This window comes from Natator depressus, chromosome 6 (genome assembly GCF_965152275.1).
Source record: "Natator depressus isolate rNatDep1 chromosome 6, rNatDep2.hap1, whole genome shotgun sequence".
NCBI lineage: Eukaryota > Metazoa > Chordata > Testudines > Cheloniidae > Natator > Natator depressus.
Window position 1 is genome coordinate 36,997,429 of NC_134239.1, and position 26,243 is coordinate 37,023,671.

At 42.3% G+C, this 26,243-nt stretch overlaps 1 protein-coding gene across 2 annotated transcripts in view; it reads right to left on the reverse strand.

The window, feature by feature from the left end:
* Positions 1 to 3,278: 3,278 nt before the first annotated feature.
* Positions 3,279 to 26,243, reverse strand: part of DKK3 (dickkopf Wnt signaling pathway inhibitor 3) — a 51,320-nt gene continuing 28,355 nt past the window's right edge. The window contains exons 5-8 of one of the 2 annotated variants that reach the window (XM_074955074.1): positions 11,304 to 11,396; positions 10,082 to 10,226; positions 4,788 to 4,944; positions 3,279 to 4,114 (exon numbers count right to left, since the gene is read on the reverse strand). In XM_074955074.1, coding sequence (XP_074811175.1) covers positions 3,862 to 4,114; positions 4,788 to 4,944; positions 10,082 to 10,226; positions 11,304 to 11,396 — 648 coding nt within the window. In that variant the 3' untranslated portion in view covers positions 3,279 to 3,861. The remainder of the gene's footprint in view (positions 4,115 to 4,787; positions 4,945 to 10,081; positions 10,227 to 11,303; positions 11,397 to 26,243) is intronic. The other variant, XM_074955073.1, reaches the window with a different exon arrangement.

Here is a 26,243-nt window from a genome sequence, read left to right on the forward strand (position 1 = left end):
AGTCAGAATGTTACCAGTGATCTTTGGTCCAGTGGATCAGACGCTAGCATGAGTCAGGAGACCTGGATTCTATTCCTAATTTTTGCTTCTGACCTATTCAGGCAAGTCACATAATCTTACTGTGGCTGAGTTTCCATCTCTAAGCCTCTTCATTTTCAGTTTAAACCAATATTTACTGAAAAATTCCTCAGTTTTACAAAAACTATTTTTTTCTGATTTTCACCCTACTTTTCTATCATTCAAATATAAATATATAAAAAACTTGTTTTATTAGGAAAATACAATACATTGCATGAGATATATGTAGTATGATAATACATTGGTCTGTGTACATGCAAAGCTGCCTCTTGAAGTAAGGCTATGTAATAGTCTTGAAGACCCAATAAACAGGCACACATGCAAGCTCTGAAGTGCATGCGCATCTGAATATACTGATGAATCTCATGCCCACCACCTACACATTTCAAGCTGTTGGCTGATAACGGTTTAAAGATTTGACACACTAAAATGGGAAGAAAACGAAAATCTGCATCGAATATGTTTCAGAACACAAGCATTCAGTTTTTTTTTTTAAAAACAAGAACAGGAGAAAAGGATGAAGTTGAGTGTCTGCACTGCAAATGGTGTGGCCCAATTATTAAATGTAAATATTTATAGGCTAATAGTCCTAAGTCTACAACAGTACACTGCTTGTTCAAATGAAAAGTTTTATCTGGGTTTAGAGATGTGTTGTTTTCTTAAACTCAGAGATGGCAGAGTTCTGTTTTAGTTCTGCAGCAGACCACACTGATGAACAGAATTCAAAGTGTTAATCTGTTGAGTACCTTTTTCCCATCTTTCTGTCCACCAAAATAACCCTGATATTTACCCAGAAAAATTATGAATAGTTTTTTGCACTGATTTTCACTGGTTTTTGTTGTTAAGGTAATAAACACTGATAAATTCCCAGGGGAAATGAAATGAAATAAAATAACTGAAAACGAAGGACTCGACCGATGTCTCCAAGGGAAAGGCGGACGCTTGCCCTCTTCTTCTGTAAAGCACTACTCCAAGTTGCCTGCTGTGCCAGTGTGTGTGTTCAGAATTGTTACGTGGATCACCCTTGTGTAGACTGGGAGACACACCTGCCAGAAGAACCTGTATTACTTAGGTTTGCAGATGTGAATTTTGACCGCCCCTTGTCAGTTTTTGTTCCACAGTTGTTGAGTTGTCTGAATGAACCAGGTAATATTTTCATCAGGTGCTACGGAGAGTCTTGAATAGCCGGTCTGGAAAATTCTTATAGCTCAGGCGCTGGAGCTTTTCTGACCTTGATCGTGTTCACTGTGTATATGTAAAATGTACCCTGGGGTGCTTCCATAGGAAAGAGGGGAAATTTTTAAGCAGATCTGTTGGTTTAAAAGGCAAATTCTAAGAAATTCTACCTTCTCACTCATTTGTACCCCCTAGCTAAACAGCACTGGCTCCTGCTGTTTAATTCCCCCTCCCCCCCCCCCCCCACTGCTTTCCATGCACTCATTATAAGATTCTGAGTTTAGGCCACTTTTTTCCCCATTTTAAAACTAGTATTTTAAAGTTCTTTCCTGTTCTTCAGTAACTGCAAGTTCATGTACCAGCAGAGGCTGGCGAATAGTCTTTTCTTCACAGAAATTGTTTTGCCCTTCCACAATGGCCACTATTGCCCACGGTACTCTGTGGGACTGAGGCCATATATTGACCTCAGTTAACAACTATTTCTCTACTGCCTGGGCAGGTGGAAGCTGAGGCTGCCTATGACAAAGGTTTTCACTGCTTCCTGTTGTTCCCAAAGCCACGCTGCCCTCAGGGAAGATGATGTCCTGCCACTCCCAAAATGTTAGGAAGCAGGCACTGGCTGCAGGTGTGGTAAGTAGGTTAATGCCAGCGCTGTGGAGCTATTCACTGATTGCTATAGCCAGCAACAGGAGTTTCAGCTGTGGCTTAAACTCATTGTGCTGCTGGTTATTGCATGACAAGGGTCTGGTGAAGCGGGGTTGTTAAAATTGTGGAGAGATGCTAATGACGGTAGCGTCTCTTCTGTTGGAGTCCTTATGATAGAGGTTCCTTTCACAGGAATGACTGTGTCCTTCATGCTCCTAACCTCAAACTTGAAGAGTACGAAGAGAATCATTTGGTTTGAGACTCCATAGACTGTTTCATGACCTTTTCTTCCCTTTAAGGAACATGGCAAACTAACGCGAAGTCCAAGTCCATTTTTTTTCATCCTTTTCATAGTTGGATCTAAGGTCCAACTCCTCCTCACAATAATCTCAATCACATCTCTGGAAAAAACCCTCTCCTACTGCTCTAGCACACGATTTATATGGGCCAAATGTAGCTCTCTGAAAGGGCTGTTCAATCTGTGATGTTGCCTGATCTTTCTGTAATGTTCTATACAAACTCTGGTCCCACCCCCTGATGTAAAACCTGTGCATGCTTTTTACTGGAGAATATGACCTACCTACAACTGGGGCTCTAGAGCCTTATTAAATAGCCTTAAATAGCCTTATGTCAGGAAGTACTATCCATGAACACAGAAGACTGTGGCAGTATTACTGGGATAGTAAGCAAGGGTAATACTTTGAGAAGAGCACTTCCTTGAAAGGTCAAATACAGGACTATTTACAGGAGAGTGATGGATCTGGGCCTTTTTTATAATAGGCAATCACTTCAAAGCAGGGCAGTTTATAACCATAAGGCTGGCCTGTTGGGGAAGGGAAGGAGAAAAAGATTGTCCCTGTCTTGTGTGCGGGGACAATCCTCTGGTACAGTATGTCTAAAACATGCTTATCAATAGCTTGATATTTGACATCCTGATTAAAAGGAAGAGTGGTGGAGAGTTTTTCAACAGGAACAGGGGCAAGCTTCATCTACAGAGTACATATCACCCTAATGAATGTGCATTTGTCCCAATCCCATGTTGTTTGTTTTTCAGATGCTGTTAAATGGGATGTTTTCTTTATTGTACTTTGTTCAAAATTCCAAACCTACACAAGAGATTGGGGGGGAGGAATCCATGCCTTCCTGAAGGTAACAACTGTGAAGGATAGTTAATGCTGCAAGGAGTAGTATTAACTTTCATGGAGTTGACACTGGCAAATGCTGTGTGGTTTAAGGTGCCAGCCCAGTCCCCCAAAACCTTTACAGCTAGTGGTGCTACATGAGTTTGAGATCCTTTGCTGCCACCTCTGTAACCAGCTGAAAGTGAAGTTTGGTCCTCTGTGCTTTCTCTGAACCAAAGGGGAAAGCTCTCCTCCTTCCCAACCTGCCCCAGGCTTCAAATAACTGAGCAGAAGCTATATTTATTGCAACTTCACTGTGATTATATATTTTTTAAAAGAAACACATACATGGCTGAAGACCAATGCCTGAAAATAATCTAAACTAAGAAGTGGGTTCTTCCTCACCCCAGAACAATAACCATTATTCCAAACATATGTACAGAAAATGCAATGCTCAAAACTTTCACTTTAAGGTCACCAATAATTTAAATGAGATTATGTATGAAACATTAACGCTTTGACACATGCTCTTTTCCTCTTAATACCAAACTAGTAAGTTTATTTTGGCACCCAGGACTGAGTAACTAGTCCAAAGAAAACCGTAACAGTTAGGCCCCCACTTGCCCTTTCTGATTTAGTTTAGTCCAACCTTCTGAATGGATTAAAAAAAAGTCTGTCCAGGTTTGGGGGAAGGGAATAGGAAGAAACCCCTTTAAAATATCATTTATTGCACTTCTATCCAGCAGTGTGTGTGTGTTCAGGATTTATACAAGCAAAATACTAGACACTTCTAGAAATGTAATTCTTATTGTATCAGTGACACATCTGCCCTGTGTTTAATTTAAATCTCATCTCCAAAGAGCAGATCATGAGCCAAGTCAGGCTCCTTTAAATCTGTCTGTTCGAAAGTATTTCCTTCCAGGCTTTCTAATTCCTTCCGCACTGCCTGAATGATGCTGCCGTCTTCATAATCACCAAGCACATCCCTGGGTATCAAACCAAGAAACGATATTTCATCCATGAGCAAAGCATCTTCCTTTTCATTACTTCCGGTGTCATTAAAAGACACTTCACATACAGGCACAGTGCTGTGGCTGTTGAGAAAGCAAACACATCCTGCCTGTTAGTGTTGAGGCCTGTCATCATTCCAGTTCTTTATTGAAGTGAAAAACTACAGCCCCACCCGCACCCCTCTTCCCGGTGAAAGGGAAGAAGAAACTTGCAAATCCATTTACTTGAATAGGTAAGACATCTGATTATAGCAAGTGATTCACAGCTCAGGAAAGCTGAAGACTTGAATTTTTAAAGAAAACCCCCAACTCTCTAACAGATTAGATGGATTCCTCTCCCCTTCAGTATTTCTCAGATGCAGCAGTCTCAATTACAATCAGATCAAATGATACTGACAAAAATTAGGAATACACTGTGCCTTCTAAAGTGTACTTCAGGTGTTACTGTATCAAACAACCACCTGCAATGACAATCCACTACCCCCTTGATAATGACTACACAAATACCAGTAGACACTTCCTGACAGGCAGGAACAGCAGTGCGTGTTAGGACAATGCAAAAGGCTTTAGACATTTTTATAACCGTGAGGATTTTTTTTCCAGAGTTAGTGAAGAAAGCATTCAAGATTTTCAGACCTCACAACACTGAGCAGCTTGCAACAAGGAACTACTCAGTGCAGAGTGGGGAAATTTCACACAAACAAACCTTGAAAGAGTCTCCCATTGAAAAAAGCTTTTGATCCTTCCCAGGCTTTACCTGTGAGTCTGGCATATCAAGCCACTTGCACATGGGCAGCGCTCAAGCACTCCATCTGGTTCCAGTTCCCACGTGATCAGGTTCAGGAGTTTGTTTAAAGGATCATGGCAAGGTTTTCCTTCTGCAGGTAATGGAGTACACACAGGAAACAGAAGATCTGCATGCAAAAATGATAAACCCGTGACGATTTTTGATCCACAGTGTAACTATTCAGTTCTGCATAGGAAAGATTCACAGTGAGCCAGGAGTAGGATTTCAAATAATTTATATTGTGGCTTTGCCTCATGGTCAGGCTCTGACAATCCCCATCCTCTTCATCAAAAGGCCAGCAACAATTTAGCAATAAATGGATAACTTTGCATTTCTGTAATGCCCTTCACCTGAAGAGTGAGGCATTTTACAACAATGGGTGACCGTGCCCAGGCCACTCTGCAGAGCAGGCAACAGTGAATAGAAATTGTTAAAACCTACCAGGATTTTTTGGTTCTCGATCTGGGTGCAAGAGCATGTATCTTGTTTTCCAATTTACTTTTTTTTATGATTTCTTTGAAAGGGTTAAACGTGAACTGCAGTTATTCAAAAAAATAGGCATGATTACAAGAAGTCACCACAAACAAATGTATTAATCAATCTAGGAAACCCCGTGCTATTATAAAAGTCTACACCAAAACCAAACTATAGTGACAGATCAAAAAAATCAAAATGGACTCAAGTGGGACTTATGTTGGAGAGGCCTTATGCTGACCCTCTGCACAGGGGTGAAATTCACCCTTTAGAGAGAGGAGTTATTTACCAGAATGCTGTGCAGTTTGGGACTCTTGACACAGAAAACAAAGATAACCAGAAAAGGAAAGCACTCCAATATACATCAGTACTCTGGAAGTATAGGAGTTTCAGGAATATCAGGTCCTGACAAAAACACACACACACAGAGCCCGCTCCCTGATGGTGACTTTTTAATTAACAAAAGCCCTTGCATTGCCATTTAAAAAAAAAAAAAAAAAAAGAGGCAAATTGAAAAGATAAGTTACTTAGCTTGTACAGTAAGTGGGGGGGTCTTCAAGATGTGTGTTCCTAGAGGTGCTCCACATCTGGATGTGCACACCTGTGCACTCGATCAAAGATTTTTGTCAATTATGAGTGCGTGCCTGTGCATTGGACACCCTCATGCCCCGATACAAGGCTATAATGGGAGATGTGGATTCACCACCACTCCAGTTTTCTGAAGCATGGAAGTCCAACGAGAGACTCCAAAGCAGAGGGGAAGAAGGGCGGGTATTGAACGACCCATAGGGAGATACATCTTGAAGAACTCCAGTTACTGTACAGTGTGTCCTCGCCACCTCCTTTGAATAGTGTCCCTATGGGTGCGCCACTTCAGGAGACTCCAGAGCAGTATCCCCATCATGGGAGGAGGGGGCTGCTGAGGAGGCAGATTGTGGAACAGCCTCACCAGTTCAGCCTCACCAGGTGTTTTTTCAGCAGGGCTACTGAGGTAGATTGAGCTCTGGTGGAATGAGTAATGACTCTGAGGGAGTTGAACCTCTGAGGCTTCATAACAGGTTACAGGATGCTCCTTAACCTATCTGGATAGTCTTTTGGTTGGAAATCACCTGTCCTTTCTGTAACTGAGATGTAAAGCCCTAAAGGGTTTAGTATTCCCTAGGCAGAAGACACGGGCTCTTACATCCAGTGTGCTAAAGGTTTGACTCTTCTTTTGAAGAACGAGGCTTGGGATAAAACACAGGAAGGTGAATCTCCAGGTTGATGTGAAATTCTGAGGAAACCTTGGTAAGGAAGCAAGGGTGTGAACATGGCGTCACCTTGTCTTGACAGAACACTGTGCAGGGAGTCCACCCTCAAGGCTCCAAGCTCCCCATCTCTCTTGGCTGAGGTGATGGTTATGAGGAACATGGTCTTAAGGGACTGATGAAGAAGGGAACAGTTCGTCATACTTTCAAATGGGAGTAGTCTTGAGGACTAAGCTGAGGTCTCATGGTGGATTTGTACATCTGGGGAGCAATCTTGCTCTATATCTGAGAGCCATCTAGTAGCCTTGAAGTCAAGTGCTGTCAGATTCAGATGAGCGTTTGATTCCAATTCCTGGGTGAGGTGGATCAGTTCTGGGAACCACGCCTGCCTTGGCCAACATGGTACTCTGAGGATGTCAACTAATTTTTTTTGTTTCAGTTTGTTCAGGACTTTCAGCAACAATGGAGCCAGATGATGTGTAAAGCAGTACACAGAGCCAAGGAATGGAATTGCAGAGAAATCTATCTGAATAGCCCCAAGTAAGGCTTCTCCAGGGTCTCTCAGAATACCTCATTGTTAAGCTCCCACTTGTGGTCGGTGCTGAAATGTCTGCTGAGGGAATCCGCCATTGTGTTCTGTAGTCCTCGTAGATACAGATCTCAGCGCTTTATGCAGTGTGATAGAGCCATAGTTTTATAGATTCAGCGCACAAGGCCTGGGATCTTGCACCTCCTTGACAACTGATCTAATACACAATGCTACTCTGTTGTCCAGCATTATGCTGATTGCATGGCCCTTGATGTGGGATAGGAAGTGCTTGCCTCTGTAACAAACTTCTCAGTGCTCCAGTGTATTGATATGGAGGATAGACTCCTCAAGAGGGTATCTTCCTTGAATGTGAAGCTGAGGTTCTGGCAGTGCCCCTCAGAAAGAAGTATGTAGTGGCGGTCCTTGCGGGAGGATGCTGCAGGAACAGAACTCTCACACCTTTCGTAGATTTTTCCACCAACGGAGAGAGTAGAGAACCCTCTGAGGTACTGACACCCATTCACATAGACTATGCTTCCTTGGGTTATAGATGATTATTAGGCAGGCTGAAGACAGAGTGTAGCCTTACTAAGGGTATCACAAATGTACAGGCTGCCATATAGCCCGCAAGTCGTAGACAAGTCCATGCTGTGGTTTGCAGGCTTTGTGGTATCTTTGAAACAAAACTAGACACTGGGGTAAATCTGTCCTTGGGCAAGTTTGCCTGGCTATGGAGGTGTCTAGAGTAGCCCTGATGAAGTCTCTGCATTGAGTGGGTATGAGGATAGATTTTTTTTTTCCATATTGAGGCAGATGTGGATCACCCATAGGGTTGCTACTCAAAGAAGAAAGTTAACTTCCTACAGCTGTTGGGACTTACCTTAGAAATATTTGGGAAAACTGAATTATTGACCTGTCATGGCCTATCCTTTGCCAGGCCTCATTTATCATTCTCACAATAGCAAGTGATGTAAAAAGACAACAGAAGTCTTCATGAAAGAGCTTTAAGCAGGTTGTTTTTTCTAAGATTATACAACAGACTTTTACCATTAAGATCACAATTAACCAAAATGATTAAAAGAATGAAACCTGCAACAAATCTTCTGCAATTACTCAAGGACCGAGATTGGTGTATTTTGTAAGATTTTCTGTAAATCTGAATTTACAACATAATATATTAAGCCTGATTCTCATCTACACTAGTGCCCCTTTGCACTGTTCTGGCTGCGGGGCTTAGTGGAGCGGGCACTTGACTAGGACTCAGGAGCTCTATTCCTGGCCTGCTGGGTGACCTTGGGCAAATCACTTTCCCTCAGTTTCCTCATCTGTAAAATGGGGATAATGATACTGACCACCTCTGTAAAGCACTGAGACCTACCGATAAAAAAAAGAAAAAGCTACATAAAAGTTAGATGGTGGTGCTATTTAAACAGTACCTTCATTAAAGCTTTAGTACCATTGTTCTGTGCAGGGAAATCACCTCTTTCATCAACTTTAGTTTTTCCCCCTACAGCTACAGGATTTTTTATCTAAGCATTTTTTATCAAGTCAGGATCTAACTTTGACTTGAGTCAAATTTGCCGTGAAGGGTTTGTATTGCTGAAATCATCTTCAGCACGATACTGGAATTGTACTGCTTCAGATGCAATTATTGTTGGCTCATATCACAGAGGAAACTGGGGTTCAGGGAACAGCGTGTTCCCCTCACTGTATGTCCAGCCCTACGCTAGTGAAACCAGTTGATGTTTTGCCACTGGCTTCTATGAGATCAGGAGCAAGATAAGAGTCCCACTTGGGGAAGTGATCTTAGCGGTCAGAAGACTTGCTGAAGTTACTCCTTTGCTCCTGTTTCTTCTTAGGGGAGGGGTTTAGAGAGGAGTCCCTGTTGAAGCTCACCAAATTCTGTAGGTATTTTAAAATAAAGAAAATCCTGATGAACAAGGAAATAATCCAAAACTGTTCTCTGCAAAGCGGAAAGTCTCCTTTATAGTGCTCTGTGTTTAGAGTTAACAAGGCAAAACTGCATACACCCAACTGACTCAACTTGGATGGTGCCTGAAATGGGCCACCTTCCCATTCCACATGACATTCCCAGCACTCTGCTACAATGGTTCTAGGCAGCAGAAGTCATCTGAAGTCCAAAGATGTGAGGCGGCTTCCTGGTCATGGGAGAGGCCATTATAGGTAGTAACATAGAAAAAGGGTCTCCCCGGCCTAGAGGAAAAGTTGAGGTTGGGCACTCGTCCTGCAAAAGGGAGGAGGGGCATGAGGGCGACACACGAGACTGTCGTGGATAAGCAGACAAAGGCTTAGGGTTGACTGGGTGGAAAGAGCAAGGGCCCAGGCCTGAACAAATTTCTCATTGTCCTTCACTATGTCAAGCTTCACTTCTGTAAGCCTCAGACTCTCTTGTGGCTAATGGGGTTTTCTGTAGTGCCCTTCTAGTTCATGACCTATGCAGGACACTGTTGTGTACTGGAGTGCATTGTAATACCCAGCAGCTGTTCACGCTAGAACCTCACATTTATGCAATCGCCTGTACTGGTGGTCTCCCTCTCTCTAATGTGGGAAGGGCTGTTCAGGGGAAGCAAAAGTGTTTTTTGACAGAGCAAACTGAGAATCTCAAATATTTTCCACTCTACAAGGCAAAAAGTAACACACACTAGGTTTCTCCTTTGGTATGAAAATTGGGCCAGGCTGTTATTGCCTTCAAATGACTGTAGCTGCCCATCACAAACACACTCTACCCTGTGCTCTTCTATTTGCTCACACCATTCCAATCTAGAATGTTTGAAGTATATGTCACTTTCACGGTAATGCAGTCCTGTAGGAAGCGCCTTCTCCTTCCCAACTCAAACTGCATGCTAAAGGCTTTATCACAACACACTCCACAGTAACACAGAGCAAAGGAGAGAATTACCCATTAATTTACACAGAGATTTAGCTACTTCAGCTGAGCTGAAGATTATTTTGCGCTATAAAATGAATAGAATAAAAAAGCAAAAGCAGTTTACCTTTCTGAAAAGCACAGCATGTCCCAGGATTACAGTCATGTTGATTTTCACAAATTGTGCCAGTCTTGCCTTTTGAAGCAGCTTCCACACATTCACCCCAGACACAAAGCTGGTCTCCACAGCATTCAACGTCTCGGGAACAAGGCTTAGAAGAAGGGGGGAAAAAATCACTGCAACAAAATTATCTTTTTAGCACCAGCATTGAACTCAGCACTGATGCACACAGCAACCACTGGTAAGGATAAGCACAGACGTAGGGCCCAGATCCTGCAAGCAGCTCTCCGTGTGTTTTCAACTTTAAGCATGTGACTAATCCCACTGGTTGAAACAGGACTACTCATGTGTTTAACCTTAACTGCAAAGGGGAAACTAGATCCCAGAGAGATCTGAACTACTTTAAAGCAGAGCTGCACCCTCTAGCTGGTAATCAAGTGGCTTAAAAGAAAGGACCAACTTCCACTCAAAGGAGGGAAGAGAGAAGCAAAGTCTCTGGAGAAAGATAGTACATTGGGAAAGCTGTTGTCCTAGGAACTAATGGTACATACCTCGGAAGACAACCCTATATGCACCGTGTATCTTTTATATTGATATATTATTTGATTATTCACAGATTCCTTGTAGTAAAGGAATATGAATGAAAAATACGTCTGGATATGGAGATAAAAACATTAATGAAAAGACTCTGACTCTTAGCCGATCTCTAAGCACAAGGAGCACTACCTCCTCGCAGGGCTGTCAATGCTAGAAGATAACCTACTATTGCTACCAGCTGAGGGAGTTAATCCTTTAGCTCAAATGGCAGAGGTTTGCTCTGAAGTTCCCAGATTCAAACATGTAATGACCCATGTGGGAGGGAGTTACACAAAGAAATAATTGAGCATGTTCATGTAGGTGTATGGGCGCAATGTGCAACTTGTCATTTTTATCATGTTAGGCAGCAAAGTCACAATAATTCTTTTCTATAAGTGTCTAAACTCTAGCTGAAGTGAACAGGAGTTGGATTGAATCCTAAAGCACCAGTGAATAGAATCCTTATAACAGACACAAGAATACGCAGAGCAAGAAAAAGCATTCTGTGTATGCATATTCAGTTTTTGCTGATGTGACCCCCCCAACAGAACTTAACCAATAGATCTATATCAGTTTTGGTCTATGGCCATTAACAATGGTTCTTTATGTGGTGAGACAGTTTTTGAAGACCATACAAGAATTTGGTACTTACTGCATGTTGGGTTTTACAAAGCTGACATAGGTATTCGAAATTGGAGAACTGGCAATATTTCCCTGTCTCACAATCCTCATCAATGATGCACTCCTAGAGAAAGGAATTGAAAACCGCTTGATTAAATAATTGGACTTGCTACTGCTGTTTAACAGACATCACCACTTCTTTGTAAAATACTAGAAGGTCTTAGAAACCTAGAAATGCTTTCATCTCTCTTATACAAGGACTAAGACCCACATTTGCATTGGTTAACTGGAAACCATCCTCCACTCCAAATGGCTAGCATGCTGTAACAGGAGAACACTGTGTTACCCTGGCATATTTATACATTGTTGAAAACTATGCAAAAGAGAAGCTTTCAGACAGGCTCAACTAGCTCTTCTCCCTCAAAGTACTAGCGGGGGGGGATGGGGAAGGGGCGGGTGTCTCAGCTTCTTATAAAAGGATTAATATCACTGCACCTAGTAACATTAATTCATTTCTTGTTCTGCTCTTCTGGGCATTCCAGGTAAAGAAAACTGAAGACATTTTCCTCAATATGAGGGAACAGATCAGGGCACAACTGTGAATGGAGGTGGAGACAGATGGAAGCGAGGCCACACCACAGCAGCAGCCCTAGGAGCAATGTCTGAGGACTGTGTGTGGGAGACAGTGCTGTAGCAGCTTCCTAGTCCCGTAAAAGGATGCAGCACACACTCAACTCAGGCCAGCCACCAGCTCCACAGTGCCTCCCCATGGCCCCATTTGGTAGATTAATGCTGCTGGTTTCTAATCCCCCATAGAACTGTACCTGGCCCCTGCAGGCATGCGACAGTGGGGCTTGAAGGGGGAGAGAAGGCTCTTTTTGCCTTCTCCCTCCCCTTGTGCAGTGCCAGGCACAACCTCTCTCTTGAATATGCCGTCGCACAACTATGACCTCAGCCAAGCTCTCCTGCATTATGTTAGTGTTTCTATCAGAAAAGCATTTCTACGCTGCCAAAGTACAGTGCATTCTTTACAGTACTGGCAATCTTAAAAATGATGGAAGCATTTAGCAGCACTAAACTAAGCTTGTATCACAGGAAAGAATGACACAGTTTTCTTCCTTGTTAATAACAGCGTGCTTGCCTTCCTTTCCTTGGGATCATGGGATGCCTGTGAAGCAACAAGTTCTGTAGTTTCACTCCAAAACTAATTAGAACCACAAAATTACACAGTGATGTGCCTCTAATCCTAATAATCATTTTTTAACCCAGTCTAACTACTGTAATGCACAATGGCTACATTCCATATATAGTACAAGTACCTAGAGCCATATTCTCAGCTGGAGTACAAGCTCCACCGATATCAGACTCACACCTACTTATACCAGCTGAAGTTCTAGACCAGAGGTTCTCAAACTGTGGTCTGTGGACCACCAGTGGTCCGCGAGCTCCATTCAGGTGGTCCATGGATAGTTCCCTCTAAGGTGCGCGCCTGGGTGGCCGCACACAAGAGAATGGCCACCCTGTGGCTCCACTAATTAGGTGCCTGGACCCTGGTGAAGACACACATGTAAGGTGAGGTGGTGGCCTTGGGAGAAATAGGGGGTAAGTGGGAGGGGGCAGTGGGGTGAGAACAGGGGGTGGGGGGAATTTGGGATGTGCAGCGCTGCAGCAGCTAGAGAAAGAGGCGACTTTCCCCAGCTCCAGGGCTGTGGCTGCCGGAGAGAGAGGGCCCTCCTTCCCAGCCTCATCTCTGTGGCTGCTGTGGTGGTGGAGAGACCCCCGCCTCCTTCCCAGCCCCAGCTCGGGGGCTGCTGCAGCAAGGCAGAGAGGGAACATCCATCGAATTAGAAGGGTAAGACTACTGATATTAAAATATGAGTTGTGTGCTTTTATCTGTAGAACAACAGAAGTTGTTTATTAAGGGCTTTTTTTATATAGCGCTTTTATCCAAAGCGCTTTACAATAGTTAGCTAACAGTACAAACAACATTTGGAAAGATCATTAAGTGGTCCGCTGAGACCCTCAGTAATTTTCAAGTGGGCCGTGCAAAAAAAAAGTTTGAGAACCACTGTTCTAGACTATACAGTCCAAAGTAATGCACCACATTAAGTGCTTTAGAAATGCATATAATAAAATATTTGGTTTTCCATGACATCGGAATGTTTTACTTCACTATATTAATAACTGGCTTTAATTTAAAAAAAAAAAAACTAGTTCAGGACTGGTAACTATTTCAGGAGGACTCAAGCTTAATTCATACAAAGGGCCACATAATTCATACAAAAGACAACAGAGTCTGGAAGGTGTAATGCATCAAACTTAACCCAGCCAAGTTGTTTTTCTAGTAATAGGCCCCCAATTCAGCAAAGTGCTCAAGGATGTGATTAAATGTACACAGATAAGCAGTCCCCCTGAGGTCAGCAGGAATAGTCACGTGCTTAAGGTTAGGCTCATTTAGCCTAGAAAGAGGAAAAACAGCTGGTCAGAAATCCACACCACTTCCCATGGAAAATTCTGACAAACAACTCGACTTCAGAATCTCCAGTCCAGCTTGGTTTAATGGGGGACGGGGAGGGGCAGAATACACTAGGTAGGTGCATCTGCTCTTGTTTTCCAGGAGTGTCTGGCTCATGTGGTGGAGGAGAGTCTTGTATTTAATTACAACTGACAAAGTTTTTCATCTTTCAAATCAAATGGTAAATCTTGTTTTATAAAACTAGCTTCCTCCAGGCTGGCAGCAACATGGACAACTGAAGATTAAAAGGTAGCACAACTCCTCTACGATGTAATCTGTCCTATATCATTTGGTACTTAAACTCTAATAGCAAGAGTCTCATTTGTTATTTATCAGTGTCAAAGCAGAGATCTGTCCAGAGACCCCTATGTTCTCCCAGGAGATTGATTGTTACTGGATGAAGTCGAATCTGGAGTAGGCAGGCTGTCAGATGCAGCTTTCATTCCTAGCTGCTACTTAACGTTTCTTCTGAATTAGTTCAGATGCTTTTTCCCCACGGTCTCTCTGTTGCACCCCTCTCACAAGCAGGGTGATGCACTTAAATGGTGGCATAATCTGTGGATGCATATGGGCTCTAACACTGATCCAATTAGTGCAGCAAGATGCTGTCATCCAGATCAGCCATAATTATTTGGGAGAGTGATTGCACTGTGAAATAACCATGGCTAACTAAGCATTATGGTCACAGGCTCCACTGCATTCCTGGTAACAGCCACCATGCTGCAGTGTATCAAATAGGCTGAGCTGCATGGCAAGTAATGTTGCCCATTCAACTATCCATCTCAGCAATATGAGATGGCTTTCAAATAGTTTGGTAACTCCAGTATCCACAGGATACAGCCCAGGAGCAAAATACAGCCCAGGGCACAACTGCTTTTAAAGTCAATGATGTAACAGCAGGATAGAATTTAGCCCAGGGGTTGTAGTTAACTGGAGGTCTTAAGTTTTCTCAAAAAAAAAAAAAAAAAAAAAAAAAAAAACTGTTTCAAATCTGGACTGCTATGCATAACCATGGATGCCTTTACAGCTTCATTCTTCCGTTATGTCAGTTGTCCTCCGACCTTTTTTTTTTTTTAAACTGTGCCTCCACATAATGGGGAGGGCTGAAATCAAAACATTATGGATTGGTTGAGGTTTTGTAGCTTCCCCAGTTAGCAGCAGCTTCTCGTCCTCACCAGCCACACCGCAGCACAGCTTTGTGCTCTCTAGCCAGTTTCCTGCCCTTGGCTTTGTCTGCAGCTTCCACAAGTGAGCTTGTGGCTAAGCCACAGAATAATATATCCTTTCAGCCATAGCCCTTAGGTTCTCGGGCAGATAATCTGACCAGTCATCTCCCAGAGGGTGGAAACCTTGCCACAATTGTTTTAAGATTACGGAATAACTTTATTCAGCTTTGCAGCAGCTTCTTGCTAGATTTAAAATCACAACTCTCCACCTATCTTACTATCTCCATTTCTTTAATGTAATGACCTCACTGACATTTTTTCATTCTTGCTGTCATCCATTAGTTTCTTTTTTTAAATTTCCACTCATTATGGGAATTTCCCTTCCACTCATAACAAAAAAAAAAAAAACCAAACAACCACCCTGTTTTCTTCTCCCCCCTTAATCTGTGTATTTTTCCAACTACTCTCGCTTATCTTATGTTCATGAAGGAGAGTTATTCTGGTTTCTGAACACAGCACTTTCGTTTCATTACCACCATCAGTTCTTCTGTTTCCCCCTGGCCTGCACCTGCACCTACCGAAGCCTCTCTATGGGGTGGAAACCAATCTAGCAGCTTCCCCCTCATGGGGAGAGGCTTCCCTCCCAACCATTTCTGTGGGTGCTACACCATGACAATGCAGCAACTGAGCACATGGCCAGCGACATGGGCTGCAGGTAGCCATTCTCTAGTGGAGAGGTGTGTAAGGGGAGAAGGGAACTCTCACTGGGCCTGGAATCCTGTGACTGCCCCTTGAACCAAGTACAGTTCTCAAGTAAAGGTTCTCTCATTCCATTCACTTCCTTCACTCTTACCATGAATTCATTGCTGGCGCCGTACTCCACACCACCACTCTTCCCCCCCAAGTCTTATAATTGCCCTTAATGCAAAAACCTGCACCACAGATACATACATGTATAAATACAGAACAGTTTGTTTTCTTAGGGCAACACCCGCAACAACTTGGGATACAAAACCCTTCTAAACTCCAGCACAAGCAGCTGTTTTCACGCACGGGGCTGGATTCTAAAAAAGCATCTACTTTCTTTAGGGAAACTTGCTCAGCTAATGTTTCGGGGAAATTTTTGTTTTCTGTCAGGGAATCCATGGGGGGGGGTGGAAATAGCCTCCAGCATCCAGCACAGCTTCTTTGCAGCTGAAGTATTTAAAGCTGCAGGTCTTTTTGAAGCCCATTACTACTACTGCTACTATTTAAAAAAAATAGATAAATGCAGCAACAAGATACACACTCATCTCAATAGTATGATTTACAGCCACCCAAGGAAAAAATGCAGAGTACAGAGCACGGTGCAGATGTATTGTGGCACACTAATGGTGCCTGTAATCTTGCAGGTTGCACAACACCCTCATACCCTTTGAAGCCAGTGCCATGGGGGGTGGAAGGCGCTGAGCACTTCCCCTGAGGGCTCTAGTGCATAAAGTTATACCTTGTGTAGTCTACGGCCATGCCAAGAAACAACTAAAATCTATGAAAATTAGTGAGTTAGGACCTGGCCCAAAGCCCACTGAAAACAATGGCACTTCTTCCACTGACTTCACTCTGATTTGGATTTCAGGCCCTTAAGATGGAGATGCTGCCTGGAATGCCAATTCTCCTGAGCAGCAGATTTAAACAAAACTACTGCCTTGTTGGCCTAACATTTTATATTTAAATTCAAAGATTAACCATTTTTATTATTCCTCGTGATAGTGAGATCTAAAACGTGTAAGACAGAGAAAGAAATGGAACAGTCACTCTTATGGATGAGACTTTGTAGGAAATGAAAACTTAAGACAGGTGTGATAGGTTTGAGAATGTTACTTCTGCTTCTCTTCCACATTTTTCTTCAAATATAACAATACAGTCTTTACGTTACACCCAATAATCATATCTTTTTATAGAAGGTTCCCAAGATGTTTTACAAACCGGACACACACACTGGTATACTATGGGGCAGCCATTTCAGGCAGGGAACACATCACTGTTCTGTGCCAACAACATTACACAATAAGTTTGAGAGGGAGAATTAAAGAGAATTTCTCTAATTGGAACTACAAAGGAGAACTGTATGTCACTACAGCTAATCTATTCTCTTATGGAAATATATTTTAACTAGAATTCTTCATCTTGTTTTTGGTATCTCAATATGTAAGTGCTTTTAACATACTCTTACATTAGTGATATGTTATAGTATTGTGATGCCATGCTTATCTTTGCGTTGCATATTTTCTTTTAAATTATCTGTATCTTAAAAAACAAGCAAACAAACCAACCTACTAGTCCTCACTAGATTAGACTGGAAAATATTTTAAATGGCTTTGGCTGTTATCAGCTGCTCTAGCCAGTAATCCCAGGGAAGGAAAATTTAGCAACTTTAGACCATCAATGTCAAAAAAACCACACAGAGTGCTAAAGTGTTCTTTCTGAAAGCTAGTTCCTAAAAGATGAACGCTTAGTATAACTAAATTGTTGCTACTCAAATAAATCTTCAGCAAATATTCATTAGCTTGGGACAGACATTGGTAAAGGGTTTTCTTTGACTTGTTAAGTAAAGCTCCTTGGCTCAGAAGACAAGGATGCAAAGAGAAAGGGAGAGGGGTTGATAAGATTTCCATCAGACTAACATTTATTGGACTGTTTTGACCCAAAGACCCCTTGGGGTCAATGGGAGAGGACACGGGGGGGGGCACCCAGGGTTTTACAGGGATCCCCTGGGTTAGACAGATGCATAATAGTTCACCGAAGGGTGGCACAGGAGATCTCTACCGAAAGCCAATAGCCCACTGTCATAATAACTGCGCCATGTGTGTGCGGATAATATTTAAGGAGTCATATCTATATGAAAAATTATGTTCTTACGGTCTAGAAGTTAAGGCAGGTCACCAGGAGGTGACGTACCTTGGACATATTCCTTTCAGGGAGGAGGTAACAGACGTTCATCTCCCCGTCTGGCCACATGTACAGTGTATGTCTCACAATGGATACCTATCTGCATACAAAGCCAGAGGCAAGTTGAAAGATTGCAAAATCTAAAAGAAAAAAAAAATCTACGGGAAGAAACAAAACAGCATGGGGTGTACTGTTTATGAATGGAGACAAAAGATAAGACTACTAGATGTTGGGCAACACAGGGCATCCTTCACCAAGGACCAAGCTAAGAGCATGTCTGTCTTATGTCTTACGGTCACAGCCAGCCTGACTGTAAATGCTGCAAGGACTTGAGGTAAGTAACATTCTACAAGGCACAAGAGTATCTTGTTAATTAAGTCTAGGCACTAAAATGTGTGTTATGATTTTGCTTTTATATGTAACCATTTGTTTCCAATACTTCTATTTGCTACTCCTCGAATCTCTGTGCTTTGTTAAATAACCTTATACTTGATTTCACGATACCTATATCTAAGTTGTGTGTGTTAAGCAGAGCCGTGATCTGATGTGTAACTGGTATGCTGGGGTGTACTGCTTCTTTGGAAGCAGCAAATCTGTGAATACTGCAAGGGACCAGCAACTGGAGACTCCAGGGAGCTGCTCAGAGGCCTTGACAGTTGGGATGTGCTTAAAGAGCGACAATGGGGCCTGCAAGGCCTAGTGGGGAGCATTTATGTGGCCCATGGCCAGTGGAGCTGGGGGAGCTGAACCCTGGCAAGCACAGACAAGGCTGTCTCACATTAAGGGTAGGTGGCAGTGGGGTGCCTCAAAGATCTGCGTACCCATGGGAAGAGCCACAAGAAAAAATGTGGCAGCATGGAACAGAAAATCCTCCAGTATGGGAGGCCATCAAAACATTCAGCTGTGATGGAGTGAAGCCTAGGACCTGTTCTTGCTCCCCATGAAGTCTGTAAGTGCTTTGCTATTGAGATGACTTGGAGCACAATCGGGACCCAAGTCTGCGTTTCTTTTCTTCCCCCTGTTTAAAAGGAATACCACGGGTTACACGATCAATTCAACTGAGCATCTTTTGAAATTCTCAACAGCCACCACGGGACAGCAATGTATTTTGTTTAATATTAGGATTGACTATCCAGGCATAGATCACAATGACAAAACATTATTCAAAGCTTCATCCAGCTGATCTGAAGTGATCACTCCTGGTTTTCCATGAATTTAGGACTGAAAAGTCATACAATAGAGGATGGAATGCTGTCTCTATTGAAATCAGTCAGACTTTTGCTGGGACGAATACACCCCTTCTCTATGTATGAAAAAAATCAGCGCAAATCATAGAAAATGTAGCACTGGTTCCTTGCAGCAACAGCACTGGAAATGTCCAGTGTCTATTACAGCTTCCAAAAGGTCTAAAAATGCCACTACACAGATGTGCCTCCCTGCACACTTAAGAGTCCTGATATGAAGGAAATTACTTTTCAAAATTTGTGAACTCTGAATAAAACCTAGTGACAGTTTATGGATCCCTTCCAACCAATTCCAGGACACACTAATCTAACGTATGTTTGTGGCAAGCTGCTAATCATGCCAGCCATGGCTGATGTGCCCAAGCCAAATGGCTTGTTAGTTCACATTCAATTGCAGTTTACTAGCAATGAACACTTTAAAGTGTTAATATTCATTTTTTTATTCATACCAATATTTACATTTCATTTTTTAAAATCAGCGTAAACCACTGCACAGAGAGCTGGGTTAAAATGCTTTTCTATTACTGGGGCAGGTGGTAAAAGCTGCTTGGTAGTGAGGAAAAAGCCATAAAAACTTTTATATACTGTGTGTACATTAATACTAAAATTACAAAATGACAGAATTACACTGGGAGGAATGTTGTTTTAAAGGGAAATTACTACCATACCTTGCACTGTAGTAATTTTCCAGTTCCTGAGCTCTTGGTTGTCTAGACAGTAACTTTTCTTTTTCTGTGAGCACATATATTGTTAATGAGGAGATATAAATTAATCTGGCTGGAAGAAACTCAGAGCTCTTGTAATAGTTTCCAGCAGGGCAAAGCTTGTCGGCACTTCACTGCCAAGCACATACCACTATCGTAAAAGCAAGGGACTGGAACTGGGCTAGTGTGAAAGTCACACATTATCTTTGAGACCTGACATTGCTAAATATGCTGCAGACTGTGGCATAGTCGATGAACTGGTGCTGTACAGACACATTTGCGGATTTTTACAACGTGGCAATAGGATTTCAAGTTCTGAAATCAGCCTCACTTAATCAAAAGGAAATAAATGAGAGAATGTATCTTACTCTTTGGGGTTGTTTTGCCTCTGACGTTTTAGTACCACTCTTTTATTTCCTTGTAACAGAACTTAAATTTTCACTGGGGAAACATTATGTTTGCTAGCACTTAATGTGTATAAACCATTCTGAATGTGAATCAGTATAGTGGCTACTTCCTGTGTCTAGTGAGAGACAGTAAAATAACAGTACCCAGTGTGCGGAAGAGTGAGCATGTTTGAACGTGTAACACCTAGTATACAATACCAGCAACCTCAAGTGTTCAAAACCCACAAGTCAGATCCTTAAGGTATGAAATTGGCTTAAAACATGATTTAAAAAAAAAGTTTACACGTTTGTTATTTTTATTTGCCTTCTGGTTTCTGAGATTTTTAAAGTACATTTAGGTCACGGTTCCAAAAGTTTCTTCAGAACCCCAAGAAATAAATCTGAGATTCTCATGCAACCAAAAGGACTCCATGAGCTAAAACAAAGAAGGAAAAAAACCCCACATATTCTGAGCTTGGCCACAATAAATCTTCAGTGTATGCTCCTGATGTTGGTATAGACAGACCATTTGGAACATAATTTTGAAATTAAGTATTTAATTTCTTTGGGATATTCATCATAACTCTTCGGAAGAGGGAAGAGCAGAGATGTACAGAGTAGGTCAAGTCATGCCACTAGAAGAGGAGGACATGGTCTGGTGTCTTCCCCAATTTTATCTTTTTTGCATGGCATTAATGATACTCCTGAAAGGAGCTCAATGGAGAAGTTGAAACGGACGGTAGCTCCACACAGATCTCTAGGAAAATGCCCTTTGATATCCTGAAATTCTGCCTCACTGCTGGTCATCCTTTCCCATCGATCAGGGCTGGTTTCTCAAGCCCTCCATAGAGTTAAGCTGCTCCAGGCAAATTTTATCTACAATCAGTAGTTCAATTTTAGCCTCCTCCCGCTTTACTGAAATGGCTCAGCAGTGTGGCAGCCGGCTCCTAAAGTAAACTGGAGGCTTGATTCCAGGTACAACAGTGCTTGAACTGCGGTGCACCACTTCGTTCACTCCCTGCCAACGGACAGCAGCCAGTTGGTGCTGACTTGCAGACGGCACTGACTTTCAGAAGATAGCTGCATCATAGAATGCGAGCAGCAGAATCATGGAAATTCACTTATGTGACCCTCAAGCCCCAGATTTCCAGTAGGTATCCCACAGTGTACCCTCAGAAAAATCCCAGAATGCACAGAGCACAGCAGTAGGACAAAGCACCATGGGATGCCTGCCCAGAATGCTTTCTGAAACGAATTAGTGCCATGTGTATGCATTGATTCAAGGGAAGTAGGCAAAAGCTGGCTGTGTGGGTACAATTATTTCAGAATAGTTATTCCCCAAGTGTTAGTGCACCCAAACCTAATTTAAAAAAAAAAAACAAAAAAAAAACCATCATGTAGACAAGGTCTAAGAAGAAAGGTTTCTGAAAAAACAGGGAGAAGGTGTGTCACTACGAAGGAAGATCCCTAATGACAATGAAAGAGAAGGTGAGCAAAAAGGACAGATAAAAGTGGGAATCAAGAAGGAAACTGCACTGTAAGCAAGTAGCTGGTCACAGAGAATGTATTTTGATGTGGGTTGTGGCAGGATCTTCCATTCCTCTGCCATTAAATGCATAGATTCAAGGGGTGCAAGTCTAATTTATTCCCACACCAAACAAAGCAAACAAAAAAGACAAACTGGCGTGAGGCCTGGGGCCAGCTAGCCCTGCTCAATTATCAGATCCAGTTGAGAAAGTAACTAGTTAAGTGATTATAAAAGCCAGCAAGTGGCTCAGGTGAGAGAATTCCAGGGAGAAGCTGCAGAAACGGGCTGTCTCCTACAGTAGTCCTTGAGGAAGGAAGACTCCTGATGCTAAGCCTGGGTGTCATGGCTGGGTAGAAAGTTTGTTTCCTGTTGTAAGTTTGCCGTGAAGTTTTGTTTCCTGTTGTAAGTTTGCCGTGATTTGGACAATAAATGGAGCCCAGAACCAAGAGCTGGTAATTCCTAATCTGGGGAGGAAGCCAGTGAACAGACAAAGAATAAGGGAATGGACATCCTGCTTTATAAAAGATGCACACAACCCTCACACATCTTAGGAGAGCCCACTGTACACAGTTCCAAATGTAGGCCACTATGCATGCTTTGACACCAGAACAATCAGCAGGAATGTAATTCTGCAGGAGGAGGAACAGGTGGTAGCCTGAAGGTTCTTACCATTTTTTTTTTTTGGTGGGGGGGGATTATATTTGGGAGGAGAGGGGTAGTGGGAAGTCAGACAAGAAACTCTTCCCTTTGGCTGCTCTGATATCCTAAGGCAAGCCCTGGGCCAGTGCCACAGAACTTTTGGGGTCATGAGCCTGAAAAGATTTGTCGCAGAAAACTGGAGTCTCTGTGGCAAGCAAATTTGCAACAAGGAATTTTTTAATCAATAGATTTGCAAGCCAGAATTGGTAGCTTGAGTGATTAGTGTTTTACTTTAGGGGTAAACGTATTCAGAAAGCTCTCTTACATTCTCTTTGCCTACACTTAACTATCACTTATTTTTAATTGTAAGAGAAGTAGGGGGAGCAATATTGATGCATTCACATTTATAAAGAAAATTTCCCTTACGATTTCACAATACTATAAAAGAATGGAAAATTGGACTGTAACTGTTGGTCTACTAATAGGAGAAGAACAAAAGAGTGGGTTTTTGTTTTTTTATTCAGAAGTGACATGCCCAAAACCTTTGGTCTAAAAAGATCTAAACATCTGCAGAAGTATTAACACTAACTCTTTATACAAACTTTTGTGGAAAAAATTTCCAAGGTCCTTTCTTATAAAGCTGTAAAGTGACAAAAACGTGAATACTTGGAATTATAGATTCCATGTCCATGGACAGCATCACCCTTCTGCAACTGTTTTGCCAAGTATGAACTAAATTTTAAGGCAAGTTTGGTTTCTCTGTTGTTGCAGACTTCATACAAAATTTCCATGATTCATCATTGACCAGTGGTGATTATGAAACTACATCAAAAAAGATTCAAAGTAACCTTATACTGCAGGGATGAGATGCAGCTGTGAAAAAAAATTACTTTTGAGAGTGTTTCTCGACTTGGTCTAAGTAAATTCACCTGTCTAAAATTCCCTGATCATTGTAATCACTGAAGTGAATGTAACACAATGAGATTGAAAGGATATGGGAATTGGTTCAAACTCCCAGTTCTTGCAAAAAGACGTTGACTTCCTCTCCATTTCCTTATAGAACCTATTTAAACCAAAATCTTATGCACTTCATCCCTATGCAGCTCACATTTTCTGTAGCCTTCTTTCTCCATGTGCTTGCTTGTGTTTCCCCAGGTCGTTAGCCAAAGGCATTAACGCCACCAACACCAAAAAAAAAAAATTCAAAACAAAAGGTTAAAGATTCAACAGCAACAGACATATGTCACCAGATTGTGCCTAGCCCTAATATGCATGTGAAGGGTAGCTAAGATTTGCCAATAGAGCTGGGAAAAGTTTCTGGCTTTTCTTTTCTTTTTTTCCCCCCAAAAAACGTAGAGGCCCAACACATCACAAATATCTGTTGAATTTGCCACTTACTTAAAAGCCAGTTACTAGCACAGCTTTACTTGCCACTTTCCTGCATGCATCTTGGCCTGGGCACAGAAGGGAGTGGAGAGGACAGAGCAGGGGCTGTGTACTTTCCCTACTGCCAACAGGTGTGACAGTGGCCGAGACAGTGCAGGGCAAGAGAGAGCAAGATGGAAATTGTGAGTCCCAGCTCCTTCTCAGGGCTCCTCCTGGGCAGCACAGATTCACACTTCCTTATACTCAGGGCTAGGCACAAAGACTCAATCGAGGCCATAATGTGAAAATAAAGCCACATAAAAAGTGGAGCCTCTAAAAACCAAAGTCCTGGTAAAACCACCCATTTTTAAGCAGTGTTAAGTTACAGCCTTTGAGCACGGTGTACAGTTACCAGACCGAGCACAACTGATGCCAGTTACCCATGCTTATAAATACAAGCCGCTGATAGGCCTTTGGCTGTGTCTACACTACAGAATTCTGCTAGGTATGATCCCTGACTGACAGCTGTGCTGGCTGAAACCCCTGCCATAGGCACAATTATACTGGCAAAGCTGAACTGGTATCAGTATTGCTTGTTTAGTCTGGGCAGGGGCTGGTTTTGCTGTACCACTATAAAAGCACAGCTTTGCCGGTATAGTTGTGTGTGGTATACCGGTAAAGCACTCCTGGTGTAGACATAGCCTTGTTCTTATCTTGCACCAATTTCACAGGACTGCAAGGACAGAATCTGCCCCTGAGTATTTACAGAACTTCTTGGCCTACTCAAGGTTGCATTAGTGCCAACGGAAGGAACAGCAGTTGTAGTTTTTCAGTATCCTTGTGCTAATCAATGAAATGACACGGAAGGAAGGGTCATTTACAGGGGGATGAGAATGTCTTTTCTGTCTGTAATGTTTGAGATAAAATGTCTATTCAAAATAAAGTAAGCACCTGAATTTCAAAGAGGCAATAAAAAAAAATCTATAACTGTATTTGAAATGTTTCAGAGTAGCAGCCGTGTTAGTCTGTATTCACAAAAAGAAAAGGAATACTTGTGGCACCTTAGAGACTTAAATTTATTTGAGCATAAGCTTTCGTGAGCTACAGCTCACTTCATCGGATGCATTCAGCTTATGCTCAAATAAACAGCTACAGTACTGTTTTTGCATGCTAGCTCAGATGACTGCTTGCATGAGTAATGAACAAGGAGTAATGGTCTCAAGTTGCAGTGGGGGGAGGTTTAGGTTGGATATTAGGAAAAACTTTTTCACTAGGAGGGTGGTGAAACACTGGAATGCATTACCTAGAGAGGTGGTGGAATCCCCTTCCTTAGAAGTTTTCAAGGTCAGGCTTGACAAAGCCCTGGCTGGGATGATTTAGTTGGGGATTGGTCCTGCTATGGGCAGGGGGTTGGACTAGATGACCTCCAGAGGTCCCTTCCAACTCTGATATTCTATGATTCTAGGAAGGGGTGACTGAAAAAGATTTGGAGATCATGGTGGATGATCAGCTGAACATGAGCTCCCAGTGTGATGCTATGGCTTAAAGAGCTAAAGTACCTACATGGGGAACGAATATTTAATAATGGGCTCATCAGTCTAGTAGAGAGGTATACATGATCCAGTGACTGGAAGTTGAAGCTGGACAAATTCTCAGACTGGAAATAAGATGCACATTTTTAATGGTGAGAGTAATTAACCATTGGGAACAATTTACCAAGGGTCATGGTGGATTCTTCACTGATATTTTTAAATCAAGATTTGATGTTTTTCTAAAAGCTATGCTCTAGGAATTGTTTGGGGGAAGTTCTGTGGCATGTGTTATACAGGACATCAGACTAGATGATCACAGTCATTACTTCGGGCCTTGGAATCTATGAATCTGAAAAGTTCATACGTGACAAGCATCTCTTGGGAATGCACAAGCTATTACGAAGTTTAGCTCATTTGTAACAGGCTGATCTTTTGCAAATCATGGAGTATCAGAACACCCAAATGTTTCATCAGTCAGCTGCCATTAATTGTATTGCAGCAAAAAAAATCCCAACAAAACCAAAACAAAATGTGGCAAGTATTAAAAAAAGTGAACATTCGCCATTATGAGTGCCGGAAAGACTTTACATCAAGAAGGTAAGTTATGAGCTTTGCCTTTGATTGTGTGTGAATCAGCTTCTCCAAAGAGTATGGGGAGTCACCCTCTGAAAATGGTGTAATCCCCATCTGAGACACAACTGCACACAAAATTATCTACTACTCTTATGCCATTCTGAATCAGACCTATTTCATGCATGCTGTGCTGTCAGATAGAATGTTGACTCCATCTAAAAAAGTTATGGTCTACACTGAAGCATTGTGAATGGATGGTGTGGGTATGTGTCTGAAGCTGTTGACTTCAATAGTGTCTTAATGATATGATGGAAATGATGTGGGGAAAAGTGAGACTGCAGTTTCCATGGACTCATAGCTCACTACTGCCCAAAACAAGCAAGCAAACGTA